Raw genomic sequence first — 21,653 nt, 5'->3', positions numbered from 1 at the left:
AAAATGGTTTGTTCTGTAGACAATCGAAAATATATATAGCTTAATGGACCTAATAATTTTTACCTTAAAATGTCGTTTAAAAAATTAAAAATTCCTTTTATTCTAGCCAAAATAAAACAAATAAGACTTTCTACAGAAGAAAAAATATTATCAGACATACTGTGAAAATGTCCTTGCTCTGTTAAACATCAGTTAGGAAATATAAAAAAAAAAAATCAAATGGGGGCGAATAATTCTGACTTCAACTGTATATTTTCAGAAAAAATACATTTTCAGCTAAAGAAGTATACATTTGAATTGAGATTGAAGTTAATTACAAATAATTCAATTTAAAAAAATTTTATTAAATTAATTAAAATGTATTAAATAGAGCAAAATGCCCTATTTGACTTACAATTAAATAATTAAGAGTTTAATATATAATATATTATTAATATTAATTGTTCATTTAGTATTTTGAAAAACTTATGGTGCAGCTTAGGTAGAATATGGTTAACGTTAGGGACTAATGGACCTTTTTCACAAGACTGTTATGAGGAGTTTAAATGTCATCATAAATCCTATAAATCTTAAATCCTTAAAGGTTTTTAATGTGTAGATTTTTTTAAAACGTATGAACATTTACATTTGTATGTATGCATTATATCATCTTTGCCTCAAATGACAAGACTCGAAATGCTGCTTTTAAAAGATGTTTCTAATGCAGCGTCTATGGGGCTGAGAGTAAATTTGACGTTATTCTCTCCTCTGGCTGCCTTCATCAGTTTCACATTATTATTTTTATTATTTTTCTGAAAGTCTTGATAACATCATCTTGGCATTTTTTTTATTATTTCAGCAAATAGGATTGTAAAAAATAATTTGTTGTACTATCCCATTCACTCAGCTCTAAGCTTACCCAACTATGACGACTTCTGCTGCTGAGAATCCCAGTAATGTGAAAAGGGTCTATTTAGTGGTACATGTAGGATTAGGGGGTAAATGCTAGCACAACAGTGTAATTACTATGTATTTACTAGGGGTGTAACTCAAACATTTGCATTGAAAGGTTTTTCCAAGTATTTTTTAAGCTTCAGCTTTATTTTAAGTACCAATAACCATTTTACTAACATTATTTAACAGCACAAATCCTGCAATCCTCTGAACCATACCAGTGCACGTAGTCTTTGGGTCCCACTTTACTGATGGTGGGAACAACAGAGTGCAGCCACCACACAGCATCTCTCTGAATAGCAGCGATCTGGTTCTGAAAGGACCTCAGTACCTCTAGATCTGAAATACATACACATAATCATTAAGATCAATACTACACATTTGAATGTTGGATATTTGTGTCACTAACAGTATAAAACAGTATTACTCTTCTTTTCCCCTTTGTCCCAGGCAATGCCGGCCTCTTTGACCTGAGCTGTAATCCCCAGCATCATGGACACGGTCAAGAGATCCGTCACTTGGATGACAAAACGCTCCTAAAATGGAAACCAAAAACAAATTATATACATGCAAAACTGATATTCTTAAAACACACAAATGCAGCAATCCAGTGCTCACTTTAAACTCCATGTCCACATAAGTGGCCTCTTTCCTCTCCTGCATGAGGCCTAAACAGAAGGACTGGAAGTTGATCTCATGTTTGGTCTGTTTAATGATTTCCCTGAGCAAGGCCCTCGAGGCCCGCAAGTAGTCGTCCTTATTGGTCAGCAGGTCCTGGAAGACCATGGCAAGAAACTAGAGACAAACGAGAAAACAAAAAATTGTAAAAAACTGCAACATTTAAAGTCTGATACTCAGGGTCAAGAGGTTTTTTTAATAAGTATGAGCAAAACTAACATATGATAACTTTTTATTTAGTAAAAGTTGACATTTTATCTTTGCATTAATATTTTGTAAACAAAGCAAATCTATTAAGTGTGTTCAAGAGAAAAAAAAAATAATAAATTTTATTGGCAAGTGGGACAAAGTTAATATCAGAGGCCCACCTAACATCTTCCATCCTGCATGTTAATGCAACATCACAACATGAATATAAAAATACATGGATGGAAACAAAGCTAGTTAAACTTTTCTAAGAAATCGAGGTCCCACTTTGTATTAAGTGGCTTTAATTATATTCATCTATTTATTAAATATGTACATATGTTTTTACACTGCATTTATATTTTTAAAATGACCAGCATGCACTTATATCTGAAATTAGTTTCTGCAATTACATTTGTAATTACACCCATCCTTTAAGTACCTAATAGTTAAAGCCACTTAAGATGAAGTGGGATCAAAATCCACACTATTTAAGAAGTATTTATGAAAACCATTTACACTTATTTGTGGAGTTTTGTAGGTTGCAGCTCACAGATATTCGCTTAACTGTTTTAGCAATGCTTCATGTGTTCTTAAGGTGTCAACCTGTCTTTGTGTAAGTAAAAACATCTGCAACTCTTCTAAAACGATGATTATTTGATGAACATTATCAAATAACTATAATCAAAGCACAAATTGCTTGAAATTGAAGTCATCTGAAATCATTTCACATTTCAGTTTAATGTAAAAGACAAGTTTCGATTAAATAAAAATATCATATATATAAAATAATTGAACAATTCATTGTCAAAAGTGAAAAATAACCAGCATCTCTTGCAAGCAAAATGAAAGTTGTTACAAATAAACAGTGAACTAAACCTAAACATGAAGTTCATTCTGCTAAGTCGACCCCTTATAACTTATAAAGTGAGTGAGGGATGCTTGACGTGAAATAATGGCAAAAATTTTGCTCCATAGTGAAAATGCGTGTGATACATGAGTGCGGAGCCTTTAAATTACACTATTCCCGCACAATACCAAATAGACGAGCAACAAAAGAAATATGATTTACTTGAGGTATGAGACACTGGCATATGCACATGCACATTATGGATTCTCTCAAGAAATCCAGGGAAATTATGTCAGTTAGGTTATGAATTTTTGGTTCGGTTTATTTTCAATTAACCGTCCAGCCCAACCATAAAGCCAGCAAAGATGGAAAGTCACCTTGGGTGCCTGCTCTGGGCTATGCTGAAGAACTGTATGGAGCACTTGCATATTATTGGGGTTTCTTGCATTTGACAATTCGTTGAAGATCACAAACTTCACCATGGTTCCCAGATTATCTCTGTGAGCATTCAAAAGCTCCCTGCAGAACATGAGAAACCAAATGGGTACAAATTATTAACAATGATTTATTATATGCAAAAAATATCCTAAGCAATTTTAAAAGAGATCTGCTGTGTCTGAATGTAATTATGTGACATTATTTAAAACAGTCAGTGTGAGGTTGTAATGCCGACCTGACACACAGCATGTAGTGGTTGAGGAGAACTTTGGGTTTGAGGCGGATCTTGATAAGGTTGGAGATGACCTCCATGTCGTCTGAGCCGTGTGTATTACAGTTCATGCACAGAGACATGAGAAGATCCTGTGCTGGCCGAGTCAGCTGGAAACACATCAAACACACAAACAAATCTTCAGATATGTGGTTTCACTCTCTCAGACAATGACACTTCCTCTCTTTTGTTTGTACCTTCGGATTCTGTAACCACATCTCCAGTCTCTGGACTGCCATTAGTCGGACCTCTTTATAACCACAGGTGGCCGTGAGCAGGCGTAAAAGGTTTCGGGATACATTGTCCATGGGCTGGCGACGGTTCAGCTGATCCCTCAAAACATCCAAGACGTATTCCTCCACACTTTCAGCTAGCTCCTCGTACCTTTAGCCGAAGATATGAAAATAAAGGACAACAGACAGAATGAAAACGTAAATTCAAATTTGTATTTGAAGCTTTTCACACAAAGCCATTTATACATATTACAAGCTGCAAAATGATTAGAATGAAAAAAACACATGATCAAGCTGTTGTCAAAATTTCAGCATAGCAGTAAAATATCTAAAATATTGGTGACAATTTCAATACCACCGCAAAAATGAAAATAAATGCGAGAGACAGTGCGTCAGCGGCCATTAGCCTGCCATACTGAGCAGAGCAAAAACATTGGCTGTTTCTCACTATGCTTTCTTCAGCGACCTTGCGTCCTCGTGTTCTCGCATAACATCATCATCAACTGCCAAAGTTCAGTTTCAATACTCAAGACCGCAAGAACAGAGGATGCGTGAAACTTCCCGGATGTGTTCTTGATATCGAGGACACACCGATGCAGACTTGAGCATCGAACTCGCTCTAGAAGTCCCAGAAGTCATTGCGACTGGAGATGAGAAGCGCAGCATTTTATATTTATTTTTACTTAAAGTTTAGAGATATCACTAATATACCTCAGGAGTTTCCCTAAATGAAACGGTGAATATAAACATTACCAAGGAAATCTTAATAAAGGAAAAAACACATTATGGATGTTTGTTTGCTGAAATTTGTAATAAAATCTGTTTTATTTATATTGTGCGATGTTTATTTATGGTGTTTTTATGCAGAGTACATATTTTAAAAAGGGGAAAAACAATAAATCGTTGTATGAATGCTGTAATGTTTAAATGATTTTCAGTTAAAAATGTGTGAAGGTCATGTGACCATCAGGAATATCACAGCATCTCATTTCCCACAGGATGCATTCTCTGTTCTCGTGGTCTTCCAAGTTCGTTCTTCCGAGGACACCTGGCAAGACCGGTCTCCACAAGAACACAAGTCTGTTCTCTGAGTTCTTGGCCAATGTCCATCCACAAACTGGCGACAGAGACAGCATAATAATCCCTTAGAACAGGCATGCTCAAACTCAGTCCTGGTAGTAATCAGACACACTTGGGCTAGCTAATCAAGCTCTTACTAGGCTTTACAGAAACATCCTTGCAGGAGTGTTGAGGCAAATTGGAGCTAAAATTTGAAGGACACCAGCCCACCAGGACTGAGTTTGGACACCCCTGCCTTAGAAGATAGAAACAGCGTAATTTCTAACTACAGCTGATCAAATCATTATTAAACAGGTAAAAGATATTCTAAGTCGATCTCTGTCTTTTTGTATGTTGCAGTGCTGTATTTAACCATATAATTGTTGTGTATTGAGTGTGAGATGGGACTCGCATATCAGGAATATGTGTTGTGTTGGCAGAAAGAAAAAAGAACTGCCCGCATGTGTTGAGCGTGTTTCCTTATCACAAACACAACAGTGATCTGGTAGTGATTGCCCTGCTTTTTTCAGAGGTTAATCATTGTGATTTCCCGATGGCAACAGAAAAATAATATAGACTGTAATACTGTATACGATCAGCCGTATAATCTTAAAATGTGAGCAAAATCACCTGTTTTGTCATCACGTTAGACAAGTAGAAAGTAGCAATAAAAAAGGGTTTTAAGATTTTCCGTGTTTGATTTTCTTTTTTTATATACACAATTTTGTACATCGAACTGTTGTATAAACGCAATATCACACTCGTAGCAGTGTGATGAGGCTGTATATCAACACTGGTGGATTTAGGAAATTCATTTTATTGAAAGGTTCTGTATTGTAATTAATAGAACATTTTCCCACAGTAAGGAAAAGTCTTTCATCAACATTCTCAATTACAAAAAAGAAAAAAAAATCTTTCCAAAGCAAATTAGAAAAACTGCACTGCCAAAATAAGTGAACTAGGGAGTCAGGGTGTTGCTCACAAAAGGAACAATTAGTATCAATATCTTTATTGTATTTTACTAAAAGAGTATTCACTGGATTTGCACGATGTATAATTCTAAATGACTTATTTTATCTTATTTGTAATTAAGTAGCTATTTGAAATGAGCAATAATTTTTTTCCAATCAATATCAGGAACTAAAGAATTCCAATAAAAAGTAATATTTGGAACTTAAAGTCAATAATATCAGGACAATAAACTTTTGTCAAATATCTCACCTAATTAACCTAGCTTGCCTAGTTAATCAAATTAAACTAGTTAGAGGAAGTCCTTAAATTGAATAATAGCACCTTGCAAAATAAGCTTAAGTTCAGTCATCATGGCAAAGACTTAATTTAAAACGAGTTATTAAAAAATTAGTTCTTAAAACTACTGTGTTAATGAAAACCTTAATTAAACAACATTTGGACTGAAGTATTAGTCGAAGTATTAGTCGTACAAATAATAATCTTGTGCTCATGAAACATTTGCTATTTTTAGCATAGCAATGTTGAAAACAGCTGTGCTGCTTAACATTTGTGGGCAAAGTTGTTATGCATTGTTTTTCAAACATTCAACAAGTCATTCTCTGTTGACCAGAGCAGTAAAAATATTTGTTTAATATAATTGTTTTTTTTAACAATTTTAATTTTAACAATTTTTAATGAGTTTTCACTCTCACTTGTTATGTATCAATTCCCATTAAATATTATATTATTATATCATCTAACAAAAATAACACATTTTAACAGTAGTGTAAAAAATTAACCCGGGAATTCAAAATGCAACCCAAAGTGTTAGCACATTTTACCTCAAGTCAAGTAATGAGGTTTAGTCCCTTTATTAACCTGGGGTAGCCACCGCAGAATGAACCGGCAACTTATCCAACATATGTTTTACGCTGTGTATGCCCTTCCAGCTGCAACCCATTACTGGGAAACACCCATACACTACCATTAACTCACATAATTTAGTATAAATAATGAAATAATGTAATTAAAGACCCGCATTGTCTTAATCATCAGGACATCCTCACCTGGGCATGACCTGTCCATCATCCTCAGGACTCAGTTTCTCTTCAGCGATTAAAAGCTCAGTCTGACCTTCATCTTCATCTGGAGTGGAAGGATGAGGGCTGTTTCCTAACATACAGCATTCAGTGTTATTTACCCTCCATTTTATTAACAAACACTCTTTAGCCCATGACTGAGAATGCTTGAACCACCAACCTGCACTGAGGTCACCCCCTGATCGCCCTGTTTCCGTCTGTAACAGCATACTCTTAGGAGGCATCTTGGTTGTGAAGGCGGTCTGGATGTTATCAACAAATGTTTTGCAGTGCGAGCTGTCAACCCAAATACGCTCACCAAGAGAGTCCTCAATGTAGACCTGAAGAACAACACCATGATTACTTTTGAGTCTGTAAACCTGGGGTCTTTTCTTTACTTAAAACAGATGTTTAGAAAGATGCAGAGTCTTTTAATCATAAATAGGGCTGAACAATATATTGTTTAAATATCAATATTATTACAGTGGCCGAGAGAGCTTAACGCAATGCAATTTAAGAAAGCACATGCAATTACAAAAAACACCAGCAAATAAATAAAACGATCATTAATTTCACAACACACGTGTTGCAAATTGGTCACAACACAAACAACTGAACAAACGCTTTGCAAATTGGTCACAACACTTTCAAAAATCCACGTAACACAACTGAAATGTTTCAAGAGCACCCAAAAACATGATGGACCCTGCTGAAATATGGATGTGTTATTATGCAGTGACTGTTGCTCTATGAAGTGATTGGTGGTCTATGAAAGGTGAGTTGTTTCTCATTTATTTTAACATCCTGATTACATGATATAATCTTTACCATGTACATCAGTCAGGGTTTCCTCTAGGATTTCCTCTAGGATCTAGTCCATTTTCTTGTGCGCTCTCAAATAAACGCTGCTTAAGTGTGATTTAGTGCGTTTATGTAACGAATGTGTCTCCAACATTTATTAGACTTACTAAGAATATTTATGAATTTCTCCAATAGACCTACAGAGCGGCATGAACGTGTCCTGAAGTAAAGTAAAACGGCTTTTTCTCCAGCAAGATAAAGTCAATTTATGCAGAGCTATAGACCTTTATCTATAAAGTATAATTATGGAAACTGTGTTCATCATAACTAAAAGCTACATCGTGTTAGCTTGCCTCAAGCATCACGCACCTGTCAGTCAGTCAGTCAGCAGGTAACCTTGAAGGGTTGAACGAATAACGCACAGCACTACTACGGTTACAGAAAAGTTTGCGCTGTAACAATTCACTTATCTTTTAAAACTTTTTTGTGCGATTAAAACCCGCTATTTAAAAAAATAATAACTGAATGTTTTGAATGAGAAGCTGTAATGTAGCCATGGCGGGATGAATTTTGGTTTGGCGCCCTGCCATGGAGGAATGAATGTAGTGAAAACAATGTCAGTGTTTATATCTGAGCTATAAACTGTTCTCCCAGTACTTCTGCGTTATTCAATTGTTTGTAACTAACTGAGAAAAACTGAATCTCTCTGGATCAAACTTAGATTTGAATGAAGCGCTTCAAAGGATTAATAAATAAATGCAAATGGTTGGCGCAATAGCCTAGTTGTTAGCGCGTCGACATATGATGCAGTAACTCGTCAGGGCGTCTTGAGATCGAATCCCAGCTCAAGGCCATTTCCCTACCCTACCCCCTCTCTCTCTCCAACTTTGCAATGCAAAAAATAAATCTTTTTAAAAAAAAAAAAAAAATATATATATATATATATATATATATATATATATATATATATATATATATATATATATATATATATATATATATATATATATATACACATGCAAATCATTATGATTTATCATTCATGTTATGCAGGTTTGAATTGAGATCACAATCTTTTAATGTTTACTTGTGCAGCTTTACACTAAATGCATTAATGCAGGCTAAACAAACAGTGACAGAAAACACCTTCAATTAATAGCCTAGAAAAGCATTTAGGTCCCACCACAACTTTTTCTGTCATCATTATATTTTACAAGGAAGTCAAAATGCTTTCAAACACAAGAATTAAATGACGCTGGATGCGATCTCTCTGCAATTGTTATAAATGTTGGATTAATCTACAAGTTATTAAAAGTTATTCATCTACGAGTCACGTGCATTCCCAATTGTGGGTTTTGATACGTTACACCACTAAAGAACAGCACCTTGAAAAAATTAGCTGAGCACTTACTTTGACAAATATCTCAGGCCAGTTTTCATCCTCCTCATAGGCGGCCATGAGCAGGTTACATGCGAGCACAGAAACCAGGTTATTCCCTTTGGCCTTAAAGTTAATGGAGGCGTCACGACGGAGCAAACTGCAGAGAGCCTGAATTTGAGACGCACAACACTTTATTAGCTACGTCACTTTAAGAATCAGCAAATACCAGTAGAACAGCACAGTAGACTCAATCCACCTCTATCACACCCTCCGTGGCGAAGACATTGGGCTTGATTTTGGCCAGAAACATGAGGCTCAGGTAGAGCGTCATGTCAGGCTTTGCTCGGTTCATCTTCAGCTGCTTGACGGCGCCGCAGAGCACCCCCTCAATGCGGTCATCATTACCCTCTGCCTCCGCCGCCTCAATCTCATCCAGAAGAACAGCAGGAGACACTGGAAAACAGGAGATTTACATGATGCAGAAATTCATCAGAAACAAGAAGAATGATTAGTTCTTCTTATCGCTTTTATTAGTTCCACTTATCGCTTTTATGAATTTCTTTCTTCTTAAAGAAAAAAAGTAACAACTGACATGCAAAGGAAACAAATTAAATATTATGGATGTCAATGGTTTTTCACATTATTTTTCAGTATCTCTTCCTTTGTGTTAAACAAAAAAAGAAAATGAACAGGATAGAAACAAGTCAAGGATGAGTAAATTATGGCTTTTTTTTGTTTATTTGTTGCTTTAAAAAGTGTTTGAATTTTGAAAATATATTATAACTTATAATAATAATTACTTGCTCCTGACCACATGTAAATGGTGAATTAAAAAAAAAGGAAAGTTTTGTTGACTCAACTATATTTAAAATATGTTAAATGAAATATATGAGTGATATGAAGTTTCGGTAAAAACAAATAACACACTAGTTAAATTTATAATCAAGTACTTTGTGTTTTCTTTAGTTTTGTCAAAACATCAAATAACCACAATAACTGGCTGAAAAAGTCTTATGTTTTCACACATGGTTTACTTTAGCCCCACACAGAATCTCTCCCAGCAGATATTTGTTTACTCTATGTTTATATTAATTTCAGTAGTAATATTGAATAATGTGCAAATGTTTTGATGACTCATGCACAATATAAATTTTGAAGTAATATATTTTTAAAGCCTTTTAGTGGATGTATAATAAGGCTATGCGATATTGGAAAAATCTGACATTGCGATATTATGTTTTTCTGCAATATATATTGCGATATGAATTCATTTTTACCAAATGACTTGAATAGCTCTATTTGAAAATAATTTATCATTTTAGATCGATTGTGTCAATACTGTAGTGCAGGGGGGTCCAAACTCGGGGCCATTGTACGCAGAGTTTAGCTCCAGCCTCTCTCAATTTTGACCTTATTCTAAAATGCGGAAGTGCGTCTGTTTTCGTGATTGTTTTTGAACTTGCGATTCAGTCGCCTATGGGAGAAATGACTAGGAATAATAAACGGCAGAAAACGGTCAAACTACTTGCTCTACAGACAAATGTTTGCATGACTATACAGACCAAGTAAAATAATATAATAAGAAAATATCAGTTTGCAACATCAAACCGTGAAACAAGCAGTTTTTAGTTTCTAAAAATGAATGGAAGTGAATGAGACTGGAAGTCTCGAGCCAAAAAGATTCAGATGGCTGTGCCCACTTGTACGCGGAGAATAAGGTGAATACCTCCCTGATGTTTCTAATACACCTAAAAAGAGCTTGATCAGCTGGTTCAGGTGTGTTTAATTGGGGTTGGAACTAAAATATGCAGGACACCGGCCCTGCAGGACCGAGTCTGGACACCCCTGCTGTAGTGGGAGTGCATCTGCATTAAATACACAAGTTAAAAAAATAATCATTTAACAATACAAATTAAATCAAAAGTGTGTAATGCTTTTGAAGGAGTCATACGGTATTCAGGAAAAGTAACTGAATAACCACATGTTAAATAATACTGCATAATCTTCATTGCATAATTTAATAAAATGCATTGTTATTAAAGTTAGAAAATGATACAGATTCTTATGCTTGAATGTTTTTAAAACCAAATCACATGCAAATTTTGAATTATAATACAGAATTAACATTGCATATCCTGCGATATGACTAATGTGAATGATCACATTGTGATATCGATGCTGAAATGATATATTGTGCATTCTTAAGGTATAATATTAGAAAACCTCTTCTTAAGTTTTTGGCTTTTATACCTCAAAATCATTCTCCACAAAGCCACAGATTCTTTACAAAATTCTGGGCAGAAAAAGGAAAAAAAGGCAGCAGATTCTGACCTGCTTTTGACAAAAACATAAAGACAGATAAAATACTTACCATAATACCTTTAACATGCATTTTGAAATGTTTTAAATTACAATTTCATGCAAACTTTGCATTCATTTCTTTTTTTATATAGCTGACATTATAGTAAAAATAATCTCTTGTTCTACTACATGATTATTTTTTATTTAAATAAGTAACAATGTTTTCTCTTTTTAATGATTTTTGTATTTTGAAAAAGATCTTTGCAAAACTAATATATAAAATAAAACTATGTTTTTTTTAATTTTGTAACATTTAGACCTTTCAAAGAGATTTTTTTTGCTGTGATATCAAAGGCAGCTCCAAAAACTCTAAATTTCACTGCAATTATGATCAAAATAAACATCAGATAAACAACATTTTACAATAAAATAGAAAGGTTTGTTGGCGTTACCTTCAATAGGAATCACAGACGGCTCTTTGATGGAGGGAGAAATTGACCTTTTGTCCACAGCAGCCACCTCAGCGAGACGAGAGAGGGCGCTGGGTGGAGTATTGGGGTGTTTGGGCCGTTTGGACAGACTGGACAAGCCGGAGGAAGAAGGCAGAGATGAAGATGCCTCTCTCTTGCGATCTGGTGGCAAACCAGTGGATGCCGGCTTCAGCAAAGCTGGGTTTGCTTTCGGTTCACTGCTCTGACTCTTCGACCCAAGAGCAATGAAATCTCCAGGAGGAGGGTGACCTGAAGGGCGCCAAAGGGGGAACAGGAAATACAAAACAATACAATACAATACAATATAATGAGTGTTCATCAAGTCAAAACAACTATTAAATGCCATGGATAAGAGATATGTTTTAAGAGTACCGAATTGTCCATATTGAGGTAAAGTTAGTTTTATATTTGCACATTCGTTCATTTTTGAATAGGTTCGAACTCCCTATATTGTTTACCATGCTACTTTGAATATTTGGTCTGAATTGGCATGCGAGTATGACTTCAAAACACCATTAGCTGCTACCTACTTAACTGTCTCTGAACAATGCAGTATTTTGATAGTCATTGGATGCTAATATGTTTTCTATACTTAGAATTTGTAAAGAATGATTTTCTGAAATTATATTATTAAGGAGAAAGTCCAAATGTGCAAATATAAAACCATCTTTATCCAAATCGTGTCCGAAAAGTAAGCTTAAAGTCTTACCTGATGGCTTGGTGTTACTAGGGCGCCTGATGCTTGTTGGCTTTGGTCGATTCATTGTGACAGTTTCCACAAGTTAAACAACTCACTGTAACTGTAAGACACATAAACAGCATTAGTCTTCAATTAGATAAAAGTACATTTGAGTCTATAACTTAAAATGACTATGATCACACCCAAACAAAATCTAGCATTTAACTTAGGTTAACTTTACATGGTGATATGGACTGATGTTAGCAGAAATAATTTGATACTGAAGTAAAAATATATATATATTTCCTATGCTGTACATAAGCAAGACAAAAATAGGTTAACTATTTTTTCGACTACCTGTAAGAGCTCTTATTTTATTTAATGTTTTGTATTTGTTTACATGCTAGTCTAAGCGTTTTAGCAGGTGATGCCTTGTAACGTTTTGTAAAAACATCAAATACTGGCTGAAATGTTCATTTTGAAAATGTTTGCTCTACCAGTAACATATCGTTTACATAATGGTACAGTAAGAAGGCAAAAAACAGGAATTGAGGATTAATAAAGTACCTCAGTTGTTGTTGAAAGGGGCAGCTACATGATTTGCCGAGTGCTGTTTGTGCTTCTGCTGCAGTGGAAGAGTTTGATGAAAAGAGCGGCTGCGCCTCCTGCAGCACTGGAGCTGAATGACTAAACTAAACTAAACTAAACTAAACTAAACTAAACTAAACTAAACTAAAATAAAATAAAATAAAATAAAATCCCAGTGCTGGGTTGCAGCTGGAAGGGCATCCGCTGTGTAAAACTTATGCTGGATAAGGTGGCAGTTCATTCCGCTGTGATGACCCCAGATTAATAAAGGGACTAAGCTGAAAAAAAAGAATGAATAAATGAAATAAAAGTAAATTAAATTTGATCAAATAATAAATACAGTACAATAAAAAGTTTATTTGTATAGAACATTTAAAACAACCACAGTGAGGGGTATAAAAACAAAGACAAGTCAACTAATTTGTATACAATAAAAAAGAACAAAAGCGCACACTACAAATGGAGATTCATTAAAATAAAGAATTGTTGCTTATCAAGTCAAAAAAAAATATTGAATGCCAAAGAGAACAAATACGTTTTAAGAGTTAGTTAAAAAAAAAATCATAAATAAACAAAAATAAAAATCAACATGTAAAAATTTAGGACAAAACAAAATAACATAAAAAGCAAAATATAATCAAAGAATAAAATAGAAAAAAACTAAAATATGTACAATAAAGTCAAAGACAACAAAAATATAATTAATTATAAAATAAAAATAATTTAAATTATTTAAACTATATAAATTTAATTAAAAAAAACTATAAAATCTTGGCATATAAGTATATAAACTAAACTAAAATAAAATAAAATGAAATAATAATATAAAATAAAATTGATAAAATAATAAACTAAAATAAACCTTAAAAAGTAAATAAAAATAAAAATAAAATGTGAAAAGGCAAAGACAAAACAAAATAAGACAGAAAAAATAAAACAATAAAATAGAATATACTTAAACAATTAAAATCAAGTAAAATACAATTAAAATACAAATGATTATAAAATTAAGACAATCAAAAGTAGTTTAAAAAAATTAAATAAATAATTATTTAAAATAAAATTAATAAAAAACTACATATTAATCATTAAAAGAAAGTAAATGAAAATAAAACAAAAAATGAAGACAAAACAAAATAAGATAAAACAGCAACAAATAAAAGAAAAAAAAACTAAAATTACTTAAATAAAGTAAAATGCAAAACACATTAAGATAAATGACGTAAAATAAAAGAATGAAGTATAGAATAAACTGAAATAGTTTAAATATCAAATTAAATCAACTAAACTAAATTAAGTGGAAAATAAATTAAATAACAATGAATTTAAAAAATATAAAAGAAGATTGATTTCTACAAGAAAGTTGTAGAAACTAAAAATAAAATAAAATATAACATAAAATAAGCACAGAGATCCCTAGTTTAAATTAATCTTTATTAAGCTTCAATTTTTTTCTCTTTTAGTCGGCCTTAGTTTTATGGTATTAGTTTTAGCTATCATAACTGCATGGAACCATTCGGCCATCAGGACAAATCATTCAGTTATTTTGCTGCTCCAATCTTTTATTACCAGCAGAGATCATGTGATTTTCAACTCCACTGCCATCTGTACGCTAATGGATGTTTACCTTCAATCTTGACTGCATGATGCAAAGCTTTGAGTCACTAAATCTGAAGCAGTTATTCATTTATTTCATTCATAATGTCATCGCCCCTTAAGACGCTTCACTCGTGTGACATAAGAATCTATCATTTTATCTAAAAGTAAAAGTTTATCTTAAAGTAACCACAGACTCTGGGTGGTTAGATGTCTCTGGGTGGCAGTGTTTCAATAGAGTGTTCCTGTACAAGGAATAATATTTCCAAGAATCTTCATTTTAAAAATGATGTCAGCATGGAAACAGACATTACTCTGCCTGCCAGACAAAAAAACAGCACAAAACAACACAGAGATACTCGCTCCAAAATAAAATAAAATAAAATAAAATAAAATAAAATAAAATAAAATAAAATAAATAAAACAAAATAACATTTTAGGCGACACAGTGGCGCAGTAGGTATTGCTGTCGCCTCACAACAAGAAGGTCGCTTTGCATGTTCTTCCTGCATTCGTGTGGGTTTCCTCCGGGTGCTCCGGTTTCCCCCACAGTCCAAAGACATGCGGTACAGGTGAATTGGGTAGGTTAAATTGTCCATAGTGTATGAGTGTGAATGAGTGTGTATGGGTGTTTCCCAGAGATGGGTTGCAGCTGGAAGGGCATCTGCTGCGCAAAAACATTTGCTAGATAAGTTGGCGGTTCATTCCGCTGTGGCGACCTCAGTTTAATAAAGGGACCAAGCCAAAAAGAAAATAAATGAATAAATGAATGGAAATAATATAAAATAATAAATATTAAAATAAAATATAATAAAACTAAATTATATAAAAATTTAAAACAATTAAATTACATACAATTAAATACAACTAAAAACCACAAAATAAGATTTTTTTTAATAAATTAATACAAAATTAGATACCATTACATACAATTAAATTTAATTTAATTTAAAATCTTAAATTAAAATTAATTTAAAACTAAGATACAATTAAATTTTATTACATTTAGTTAAGTTATATTAAATTTACTTATAAATAATAAATATACAGATTATGAATAAAATATAAATAAATAAATAAATAATAAATGAAGGAATAAATGAATGAATGAATGAATGAATGAATGAATAACATAATTATGACACATTTGAATGGAGCTACATAAACTTCAACTTTTCATCTTTCAAATTCCTTTTGAACCAATGAGATCAAATCAGTTCAACTAGAATATTATGAATTTATCACAGTTTAGACTTGTTGGGGCAATTAACTTTCTTAAAGTGAACATTTCCTCATCATTTGCTCATACTAAAGAAGTTCTAAATAAAATATTAATAAAATATTCTTCAAATTATATTATTTTGTGTTTAACAGAAGAAAGAAACTCAAACTAGTTTAGAACAAGTGGAGGATGAGTAACCGCTGACAGAATTGAAATTTATTTGAATTGAAATTTGAACTATCCCTTTAATTCTGATCAATGTTTTGTAAACTAATGCAGTTCAGACTTGACTTTGTTAATATTTTTTCATGCATAATATGGACTGTGCAAGTAAAAAAAGACTGATCTCAGAACTGTCATTAGTACAGTTATTGCTGATTGAGCGAACTAACAAACATTATTCCCTTATTCCCTGCTATATCAGGGATCACCACAGCAGAATGAACCACCAATTGCTCTGGCAAATGTTTTAGAGCCTGATGCCCTTCCAGCCACAATGCAACAATAAAAGCACAAACCTCAGTGCTGGGAAACACCCATACATTATGGCCAATTTAGTTTATCCAGTTTACCCATAGGGGTGGCACGGTGGTGTAGTTTGTAGCGTTGTCACCTCACAGCAAGAAGGTTGCTGGTTCGAGCCTCGGCTGGGTCAGTTGGCATTTCTGTGTGGAGTTTGCATGTTCCCCCTGTGTTCGCGTGGGGCTCTGGTTTCCCCCACAAGTCCAAAGACATGTAAAGGCGAAGTAAAGGCGAAAGTAAAAGTTTATCTTAAAGTAACCACAGACTCTGGGTGATTAGATGTCTCTGGGTGGCAGTGTTTCAATAGAGTGTTCCTGTACAAGGAATAATATTTCCAAGAATCTTCATTTTAAAAATGATGTCAGCATGGAAACAGACATTACTCTGCCTGCCAGACAAAAAAACAGCACAAAACAACACAGAGATACTCGCTCCAAAATAAAATAAAATAAAATAAAATGAAATAAAATAAAAAAATGAAAATAAAATAAAATAAATAAAACAAAATAACATTTTAGGCGACACAGTGGCGCAGTAGGTATTGCTGTCGCCTCACAACAAGAAGGTCGCTTTGCATGTTCTTCCTGCATTCGTGTGGGTTTCCTCCAGGTGCTCCGGTTTCCCCCACAGTCCAAAGACATGCGGTACAGGTGAATTGGGTAACCTAAAATGTCCATAGTGTATGAGTGTGAATGAAAGTGTATGGCTGTTTCCCAGTGATGGGTTGCAGCTGGAAGGGTATCCGCTGCGTAAAAAACATATGCTGGATAAGTAGGCGGTTCATTCCGCTGTGACAACCCCTGATTAATAAAGGAACTAAGAAATTGAATGAATGACTTTACCCATACATGTCTTTGGACTGTTGGGGAAACAGGAGGATCCTGAGGAAACCCACGCAGACACGAGAAGAACATGCAAACTCCACACAGAAAGGTACTCGGACCAGCGACCATTATGCTGTGAGTCATCTCTGCTGATCACTCCGGCCACTGTGCCACTCCTTGTTACAAACAACGTCAAACATTATTGTTATTAAAGCCCCTAAAACTAAAACAAAATAAAAACTAAATGTATTTTTGTAAACATGTTTCTTGGCACTTCACACACACTCCTATGTCTCCAAAACATATTTATAAAGCCCAACACAAATTCACTCATTTTGCTTACTATTATGTTGTTTTTACAAATTTAAAAGGATGAAACAAAAAACAAATCACTTATTAAAATAAGAATTGTGTTGTTTCAGCTCATTTTAAACAAGTGGCAAATAAATATACATATATTTTTTGAGTGTATGTGTTTAAGTAATGTACTCAGCAATAGCAACGTGCACTTGTTATGGAGAAAACGCACACATGTGTCTGCTCAGAGTTGTTAAAAACAGATTTCTCTGACATGAACAATGAGCAGTCGTTTCTGAAAGCCTTCCAGATATGAAATATGCATGCCACTCCTAAAAAGTTGTAAGTGGAAATAAAATATGTGTTTCCCTAAACTCGGACTGCACTTGAGGCAGATTTGCTGAGTGTTTCTGCTGTCTGTGATGAACTTTTAAAAACACTCTTCGCTGCATTTTTCCATAATTAGTAATGCTATGGCAAAGTCAGTAAAGTTATTACTTAGCCAGACGCCACACCAAACTTCCCCCATGTTATATAAACTGTTTTTCATATTAACCATATTTTCATGATGTCAGTGGCACACCAGTCACTTCTCCAAATATAAATCCTGTGTCACAGGGGAAATTGAACACTTGCGATTCTTTATGATAGAGTCTTTATAGTATTAAAAATATATAGAATATGGATAAACTGCTATTCTTAACTCTTTGGCATAACTTTAAATTTTAATCATTTAATTATTAATAACAGTATTTAATATTTAAATTCAATTTAAACTTTAACTAAAGAAGATTTCTTTACCACCATCCGTCTAGAGAGCAACCGATGAGTCATTCGTTGTAAGAAATGTAATCGTTTGAATTTACATCCACATTTGTTCATTTAGCAGAGGTTTATCCGAAGCGACTTACAAATGAGGGTTGAAATTTATTGTCTTCCACTCTAAAAAAACATTACATTGGGTTTATATTGGGTCTAAAATTACAGTTCCTGAGAAAAACTAAATTACAGTAATTTGAGTATTTGCAAATTGTTATTTTACAACACTGCCTGATGGTAACAATTTGAGATAAAGGATGTCTCTCATTATTGACAATCGTGATAGCCTTATTTAATACTCTTTGTACAGTATATGTCAGGAATGCTCTTTAGTTGTATTCCCACAACTTACTGGGATACAGTCTAGATTGGATATGCGGCTGGCTTGAAGTGCGATATACACATTAATATAATAGCTTGTCACAGTGTAAAACCAAAGACACTGACTGACAAACACACATCACATGGCACTCGTACACAAAATACATACACTTATAAATATTAATTTTTGTAGCGTTATCTGTTTTGTGCATGTGTGTGTTTGTGTAATGTGTAGGCTATAAGTTTTTGTTTTTTTCCAAGATTAGCATTGCGTTTATATAAAAATCTCACTTTCGTGTCAAACAATAGGCCATATCATCTTCCCATTCACACTAAAATAACCACAGACACGTTTTTTTTTAACATAATTTATTAACCAAACATAGACAGTTTACATACACTTACCAGTTTCCATTTCTCAGCACCAAACCTGATTATGTTTCAAACGAAGACTTTTATACAGATTTTTCCCGCCTTCACTTCGGAGCAGCCATTTTTGCATGACATCATCAGGGCATTGCATCAGGGTCACTGGTCAGTGAATAAAAATCACAGTTTTGTTGTTTAAATTTGTATTGGTTATTTGTTGTGTTGTATTTTCAGTTTTGTATGCATATTAATTTACTTGCATTAATTTATACTTTTGTTTAGTGTCTTTTTATGTCTTTTTTTTGTCTACATGTTAACCTACAACCAGTAAAATGGTTGAACCCATGGGCGGGGCCAATACTATAAAATGGCCCCAAACTTTGCTAGTGGTGGTGAAATGAAGCTTTCTGAATCAGTGAAGCGATCAACACAATTGTTTTGGAAAAAGGTTCATTACTCGAAGCTTTATAAATCAGAGCTCGATGAGGAACAATTCTGGTTAAAGTGTGGGAAAGCAGAAATGCATGCAATCGACGCCCAATCTCTCGCTACACACTTTACTAACCCATAAGTGTGTTTAAATCTTTGAATCAAAATTCGAAGCAGTCACGTGGGTACAGGCGGAAAATTAAGCTTCGGACGTCATTGATCACGTGATAATGGTAAAATAAATCAAGCTCTTGTACACTGCTTCACTGCGAGATGTATTGTTGTTGTTTTTTTTTTCCTTTCTTTTTTTTTGATACATGCTTCGAAGCCTCGGCGCAGAATGTCACATCACTACCATTCACCCCCAAAAAAATAGTTGTCAATGTGGGTATATGCACATAGACTTCTTGTGCCATTATAAATCACCATGTGTAAGATCTGGTTTCTTTAAAATCAATGATCCTCACTGCCTGATTAAGCTGTGATATAAAGTGGGAAGAACTGCATTAAATTACATTGTGTTTACGGTATAAACATTTATTTAACCACAGTATTTTAAATGGAGTTTCAGCACTCGCCTGCTGCTCTTGATGCTGCTTGCGTCTTCATCTAGTTTTGATTTCACTTATTTAACTGATTATATTTTAATTAAATTACATTATTAATGCTGTGAAAGCAACTTTATGAAATTTAAAAACGGTTCCATTAACATTTCACCAGACATTTATCGATGGCTGAAAAACACTTGCTCATTTACCCATCCTCAGAATTTTCATGCAAAGTGACTTTTTTTCTGGTTGAATTTTAAAGAAGATTTTTCTAGGAGTAATTGTGGTCCTTGTGATTAATAAAATAAAAGTTAATGACAGCTGGAACATTAAGAGTAAAAGAATATATTAAGCATACATGGTAATCATTTCAAATATTTACCATTCCTACAATCTGTCTTTATAGAAAAAGAAATAAATAAAATTTACTATGTGCTATAAATCAAAAGTCTTTTTTAGATAAATCTTGTTTAGTAATACCTTTTCAAAATTTGCTATTGCAGGGTGAAGCGAGGGACATTTTAGCTCTTAGAAAATGTAAATATTACAGTAACTATTTATTTCAAGCACCTTTCAAAAGATATGAGAATGTTCTGTAACGGGGAACATTTGGCCAGCATGTTACATGCGAAAATTCTGTTAAAAATGCTAAACCGTAATATCCTGAGCTGGAACAGTATTTTCTTATAGTTTATTAAGTACTCTTTCAATTGAAAAGATAAAATCTTGGAAATGGAACATTTTTTTAGGGACAGTTACTACCCTGAAATGGCACTGAATAGTAGGAATGACCTAGCACTGACCAATTGTTTTGCTTCATAAGACCTCAATATAGCATTCAAAGCCACACGGGTTATTTTGCTCTATTTATGTTTTAGTTTTCAACTTCAAAGTGCCAGTAGATTTTGAATTGCATTTAATAAATCACCAAGGACCACAATTTGAGCTAAAAATCTTGTTTAATGTCCTACTAATGAATAAAGAAAACTACATCTCAGACTGTCAAAGGTTGAGGAAATTACCAACTTATTTTCATTTTTGGGTTCACTGTCACTTTAAGAATCCGGAGATGTGTTTCCACTTAAAAGTTTCTCCCTTTTTTCTAATGTCCACATGGTGGTTTCCCACAGGTCCCACAGGAATCCCACGGGAAGCAGAACGGCAGTCCATCACTTCTTTTATGTTATTTGAGCTACATTTGTCTGTTTTTGTCTATAGAGGTGTGTATGTTCTTGCTTTGAAAGGTTCAAATGATGGGGTGGAGGAGAATTGTTCGAAGATAAGGAGTGGGGAATTTTTGGTAAAGAGATATTTTCACCTGGCCATAAATATTTAAAATGGACAGAACACTTTTCAGCAGCTTTGTGACATTTCTTAAAGATTTTACTTCATAACAATTGCTAACTTATTTATTTTTAAATATTTTTTTCTTAAGAAAACATTTTATGCAAACAACAACAACAACAACAAAAACATGTTTTCAGTTGACATTCAGTAAAGCTCGATACACTTGTTGGTACAAACCAGATAATTAAATGCCACCCAGAATTCTGGGCCTGAAAGAATCAAGAGGCCAGAAGCACAAACACTGATATTAAAGCCATATGCTTCTTCAGAGAGGGAATATGTGCTGAGTCACTAGAGACAATGCGAAAATTAATAAGGCATAGAGGACTAAACCTGCTAGGAAATAAATAATACCACAAAATGATCTTTCCCTTTCATTTTCCCCATAGATAACATAATGTGCAGTGTATAATTTTCCAGGACTACAGCTGTGATAAACA

At 33.8% G+C, this 21,653-nt stretch overlaps 1 protein-coding gene across 2 annotated transcripts in view; it reads right to left on the bottom strand.

The window, feature by feature from the left end:
* ints1 (integrator complex subunit 1) overlaps window positions 1-12,973 on the bottom strand; it is a 63,459-nt gene extending 50,486 nt beyond the window's left edge. The window contains exons 1-13 of one of the 2 annotated variants that reach the window (XM_087244898.1): window positions 12,689-12,973; window positions 12,362-12,452; window positions 11,614-11,901; window positions 9,117-9,313; window positions 8,891-9,028; window positions 6,860-7,019; window positions 6,667-6,772; window positions 3,554-3,740; window positions 3,321-3,466; window positions 3,025-3,166; window positions 1,552-1,728; window positions 1,361-1,469; window positions 1,152-1,272 (exon numbers count right to left, since the gene is read on the bottom strand). In XM_087244898.1, coding sequence (XP_087101024.1) covers window positions 1,152-1,272; window positions 1,361-1,469; window positions 1,552-1,728; window positions 3,025-3,166; window positions 3,321-3,466; window positions 3,554-3,740; window positions 6,667-6,772; window positions 6,860-7,019; window positions 8,891-9,028; window positions 9,117-9,313; window positions 11,614-11,901; window positions 12,362-12,416 — 1,826 coding nt within the window. In that variant the 5' untranslated portion in view covers window positions 12,417-12,452; window positions 12,689-12,973. The remainder of the gene's footprint in view (window positions 1-1,151; window positions 1,273-1,360; window positions 1,470-1,551; window positions 1,729-3,024; window positions 3,167-3,320; window positions 3,467-3,553; window positions 3,741-6,666; window positions 6,773-6,859; window positions 7,020-8,890; window positions 9,029-9,116; window positions 9,314-11,613; window positions 11,902-12,361; window positions 12,453-12,688) is intronic. The other variant, XM_087244897.1, reaches the window with a different exon arrangement.
* Between the last annotated feature and the right edge of the window lie 8,680 nt (window positions 12,974-21,653).

This window comes from Danio rerio, chromosome 3, assembly GCF_052040795.2.
Source record: "Danio rerio strain M-AB ecotype USA chromosome 3, GRCz13ab, whole genome shotgun sequence".
Classification (NCBI taxonomy): domain Eukaryota; kingdom Metazoa; phylum Chordata; class Actinopteri; order Cypriniformes; family Danionidae; genus Danio; species Danio rerio.
The sequence above is the reverse complement of the archived record's forward strand: the minus strand, read 5'-3'. Positions and strand labels throughout refer to the sequence as shown.